Consider the following 5,975-nt stretch of genomic DNA (forward strand, 5'->3'; position numbering starts at 1 on the left):
ATGCTGTGCCTGGAAATCAAATCGTACCCTTGCTTGTGCTACCATATGGACAAGACAAGAATTGTGTTACTTTGTGTAGCTGTGTTAATTGATTTCACCTATGCCTTGTTCGTCATTTTGAAACAAATAAACACAGCATTTTGCTCCGATCATGTGTGCTTTAACATCTGTATATATGTATGTATATATATATATATATATATATATATATATATATAATTTATTCAGGGGCAGAGGTGGCACAAGCAGGCTGCTTCAGGGGGCAGATGTGGGACAGGCAGGCTTGTTCAGGGGCAGAGTCTTACCTATTTTATACAGAAGATTTACAGAAGACTTTTGAAGATTCGTTAATAACCCACAGATGTATGTGTTTTCTAGCTGAATACAAAAGGAAAAAGTAATTGAATAAACCCCAAAAATCTTACTGATTCCCCTGGAAATTATAACCCACGGGTTCAACTGGCTGTGGAAAGCCACCCAGTCCGTTCTTCTCCTCACACCCTGCTCCCCCCCCTCTCCGCACCCCCCTGTCTTTCATTCAAGTGAATTTATTAGAAGCTTCTATGGGATGGGGAGGGGGTTCATTCATTAATAATAACTATGGAAGTATCTAAATAAATTATATTTTCCTTTGTAGACACACTGGTGATATTGGATTATAAGGAATGGTTTCTAAAATGAAAATGAGATTTAAAGTGATGTTCCCCTGTAGAGTAGGCAGCGATCGTATATAATGTATAAGAGGCTTACTGGAGTGGAGTATACCTGGAAACAGTGTAATGTATGGTCAATGAACATAAATCAGCTCTTTTCAATGCGTCTGCTTGATATATGCAGTGTCTCGAGTCTATGGCTGCAGGAAATGTAGTTCCTACCAACCTTACTGGAAATGACTAGTGTTCCCCTACCAATAAACACAATTGTGTATTAATGTGCATATCTAGACGTTGCATGTGTTGATGGCTGTGTATCTGCTAAATCCTGATATCCAAAATCATACTATGTCTAATATATTTCTTGTTATCAAACAAACAATATATGTGGATTATAAACAGAAAACGACATCAGTACAAACGAGTTAATTTGCTGTCAAGTGTTAAAAATGTTAAATAAATATTAATTGTTATACATTTAGTGGGAGGGAACTTAGACGATAGATCGATCAATAGTTTTATATAAATGGTGCTGTGATTCAGAAAGTTTTATATAAAATATGTTCCCTGTTCTTTCTACATAGGCACACACCATACACACAATAATACAAATTATAAGAAGGTAGACAGAATTCTGTACAGATCTGTAAATGTCAGGATTTAGGGTGTGAAACCTGTTACTGAAACATGTAATTGCACATAGGTTTGGAATGGTGATTCACCTGTACAGGTATACCCTTTACTTTTACGTATTGACAGCCTCTACATAAAATCGCTTTAATTACCCATAATCATGTATAACTTGACCCAGTAAAAAAAAGTTTCGCTACCGTCAAATGATACCTTCCAACCAGAATCATCGAATTATGTCTGTTCCATTAAATGATTCAACAATTTATTTAGCTATGTATTCGTAATTCAATTGACAATTAAAGACATTTAGCAGCATTCTATTTAAAAGTGTATTTTCTTTTAAGTCGAAGTGCATCATTTTTTTGTCTTACCCCTACTGATGAAGTAAATTTAAAAAATACAGTATATAATACTATAATACAGTAGCATCACAACTATTGTATCCAAAATGTAACTTCCTATATTATCACATAATAGCCAGTCTAAAAATATTTTTTTCAAAAAATCCTACATGGGAAAAAAAAACGAAATAGCAACACTGGTTTTAATTTAATTTAAAAGTGAATTAAATCATTCATTAAATTCAAATAAATTGACTCTGTAATAAATAAAACTAGCTAAAGATAATGAAAAATAATAATAAAAATAAAATAAGCTGGTCTGAAGCATACACACATAGAATTATAATATTGTATATTTTGATCGCTCAAATGTATTGCAAGCTTTATCAAGAAAATGTATCAATGAAAGTGTAATTTGCATAATACATAATATATAACTTGTAAAATATTTAAAATAAAATAATATACTCACTGAATTGGCTAAGGATATTGTATAATAGGTATATCTAATATATAAGCCCTCTACCAACCCTTCTTAGATGTTTATTCGCTTTTACATAGCTCTAGTATAATATTTACTAAAGAAATTCAAATGTTTGTGCCTTAGTACAGTTGTAGGTATTCTGTTATAATAGACTTACACCACACTCATCAAGCCATGTGATATTTATTTCAAGAAATTATTTTTCTTCTATTACATATAATATTCAGACACCACAATACTTACTATACATTAAACACGACAAAATAATAAAAACCAGTTGTGTTTAGCATAACCTTGTCCACATTTTCTTTGCCAGAATTATTATATGGTAACTTCCAATCAATGTGACTGAAAAATAAACGTCCCAAAAATGTATATATGTATCAAAACAATGTTATTTTCTGCTCTATGATTCAGCAACTGCAAAAAAAATATAATACTAATGTCTATTTGTTTTTAATTAACAATGAAACAAATCAGGTTTGTTTTTCTGAGTGTTTTTCTATTTTTGCAATAAAATGAAGTATTATTTGATTTAGTGTTAATATATTTTGTTGGATAGAGAATGAAATACAGTCTATGTGGGCTTATGTGAATCCTTATAGATAAAAAAAATGATATGTAGTTTGTGTGAATAACACAATGACCAGAAAATTGACTATACATTTCTGGCTCTTTTTAGTTTTCGATTGGTTAAAATTACTGGGACAAGATTTTTTTTCCTCTGTGACAAGTATAACCATATATGGGCAAATTTGTTTAAACCTTTTTTGTAAATTCAAGCGCAGTCAGCAAAACAGGTGTGTTACAGATGCGACTAAGAACATATATACATTCTTATATTTAACAATTTATACTGACATCAGAAAATGGAAGATACAAACAGATGTTTTATGTCATCATGGCTGCCTTTGACAAAGGCAGAACCATATCCCAAGGAAATAGACAACTGGTCATGTTAAATCTTAAATATGCGGAGATCCTGCAAGTCATTGGACTCCTTAATATTCACAGTTGGGGTACAGAGGGTGGGTACAGTGATGAATAGATTCAGTCCCCTTGGATTCTGTCACCTCAATCAGTTTGTGTTCCATTTCTATATTAAATAATCCAGAGTTCTTCCAAAGACATGTTCTATACAATGGGAATGAGATAAATACTTTGTTCGGGGGGTGGGGAGGCTAGTTACGTTACCCCTTCTGGTCAGGTGTTATGAAGGTGGGGGGTTTTACATTTGGTAATTACTTTCTTTTCTTTGACTCTTCGGTTCTGGAACCATATTGTGACCTGGCGCTCGGACAGACTGGTGGCTGTAGAAATCCTTCGCCTCTTCTCTTTGGTAATGAATTTGCTGGCTGCATATTCCTTCTCTAGTTCTTTCAGTTGGATTTTTGTGTAGGGGACCCTCTTTTTCCTGCCCCTGCGGTAGCTGCTAACCTCTGGCTGCAAGGGGACAACATCTGTGGTGGAGGACACAAACAGGATAATGTTACACTATAGCCTCTCTTAGATACACACTACACTTAGCAAACTCTTTACAGTGGCCTAACCCCTATATACAACACATATACGGATCACTGGGTAGGTCCAGTATCTGTGGGTCTAGCAGGTTAAAGTCTACCGATCAAGGTCACTGGATGTAGATTTTTACAACAGACAGAGAAAACACAAGTCCAGTGCAATAGTTTATATATACACATATATCGCTGGCTAGGTTGTCTGCAGTTTAAACACTGTCAACCAAATTCATTATGTAGTCGCAGAGTATGTACGAACATTTCACATTAAACTACAAAATCAACTTTTTAAGCAGCAGGAGTAATTACCCATTTGGAATAAAAAAATCACTGAGCATAGAGCGCTATATATATATATATATATATATATATATATATATATATATATATATATATATATATATATATATATATATACACACACACACATATATATGAATCCCTGGCCACATTCACTGGATTAGAGCGCTATATTTATCAATCCCTAGCCACATTCACTGGATTAGAGCACAATAAATATATCAATCCATGGCCACAGTCACTGGATCTAAGCGCTGCATATATATCAAGCACTGGACACATTCACTGGTTTAGAGTGCTATATATATCAATCCCGATCCACAGTCACTGGATCTAAGCGCTATATATATCAATCACTAGCTACATTCACTGGATGTGAGCGGTCCATATATCAGTCACTGGTCACATTCACTGTGCCAGGGCAGTAGATGGGATCGGTGCTCCGATTAATCTTATAAATCTCTCGCTGACATCTTTAGATGAGCACATTAGTTAAATACTTACATACCTAAAACGACCGGGTTTACTGTCTATATCAATTTCGGGTACATAGAAACCATATTTTATGGTTTATGTGCATAAAGGAAAAATAGAGGACTACATTTTAACTTAAATTCTTTCTAGATGCAGACTGCTGGCAAATGAAGACACCTCCCCCACACACACATCACCACTACCAAAACGCTAGATGTTAGACACCAGTGTCATCCATTAAAGTAACTGGGAACATGGTTGACACACTGGGGCCATTTAATGACTTACCTTTAAAACCCTTCTCTTTTCTAGGTACATACGAGAGAAGCATAGCCGACTAATGAACCCCGTTTATCAACACTATGATGTATGATCACATTATAGTGTATTATTCCATACCGGAAAAACTACGTATAGTTTAACAGAAAATAAAAAATAGGTTGGGAATCGGGAATTTCTCCGATATGCGCCCTCATCGTGTTACTGACATATACATGTTATCACAGCAATATACAATCTACACACAAACATGAAAGTACACATCTTTCACCCATATGTACACACGTAGATATGTATATAATAGATAGATAGATAGATAGATAGATAGATAGAGCCCTCCTTAACCCTTGTTAGGACTTGTTATGTCTTGTTTCCAATTTGTACAGCGGAATATGATGGCGCTATATAAAATAATAATAATAATAATAATAATAATAATAATAATAATAATAATAATATTAATATTAATAATAGATAGACAAACTCTAGTTCATTAATAGTAATTTTCATAAACAAGATGTGTGTGTATTAGGTAATTATAGATAGATATATAGATAGATTCCATTACTAACCTAATGTAATTATTTCATGGCATATACATGGTAATTCAGTTGCATGTATTTTTTATCTATCTACATATTTATATATATATATATATATATACTTTTTTAAATTTTTCCCCCATTTTCGTTCAATTATGAATTCAGTTATTCCCATAATTATCTTATTCATGTATCAATGCATGAATTTATTTAATCCACTTATTTGACACGCTCTTTATCTCAGTGCAATCACTTTAGTGAGAGACACATATAATATGCAGTAAATAAATATAAACATATTAATATAATATAAATAGGCACTAACATGAGCACTTAAATTAACATGGAGGTGCTTTCACATAAAGGTGATAACTAAAGCTAAATATGTTCACTGCGCAAATTTCAAGAAAACATAAGAAGCAAATGACAACCGAAGCCAGAGATCCTTGAGGAGCAGATCACCAACAACGAGGACACATGTCATTTTGGAGGATCTTCACATCAATTTTGGTGGATCAACATAAGATTGTGAACCTGTGTTTTATATTAGATAGATAGATAGATAGATAGATAGATAGATAGATAGATAGATAGATAGATAGATAGATAGATAGATAGATAGACAGATAGATAGACTGAGTTACCGTGTTACTGGCATTACCTATTCTTTAGCGATATAAAATGATTTATTCTCGCCAGTAGGCGCACTGAATACACACCAGGCTGGCAGATCACACATTGTGTACACACTG

The 5,975-nt window shown here is 33.5% G+C and overlaps 1 protein-coding gene across 1 annotated transcript in view; it reads right to left on the bottom strand.

Moving 5' to 3' along the window:
• Window positions 1–2,275: 2,275 nt before the first annotated feature.
• The window catches only part of HOXC13 (homeobox C13), a 5,143-nt gene continuing 1,443 nt past the window's right edge, over window positions 2,276–5,975 (bottom strand). Inside the window, exon 2 of the mRNA XM_053457740.1 lies at window positions 2,276–3,571. Within this exon, the coding sequence (XP_053313715.1) occupies window positions 3,315–3,571 (257 nt within the window). The 3' untranslated portion in view covers window positions 2,276–3,314. The remainder of the gene's footprint in view (window positions 3,572–5,975) is intronic.

The sequence above is a fragment of the Spea bombifrons genome, chromosome 2, assembly GCF_027358695.1.
Source record: "Spea bombifrons isolate aSpeBom1 chromosome 2, aSpeBom1.2.pri, whole genome shotgun sequence".
Classification (NCBI taxonomy): domain Eukaryota; kingdom Metazoa; phylum Chordata; class Amphibia; order Anura; family Pelobatidae; genus Spea; species Spea bombifrons.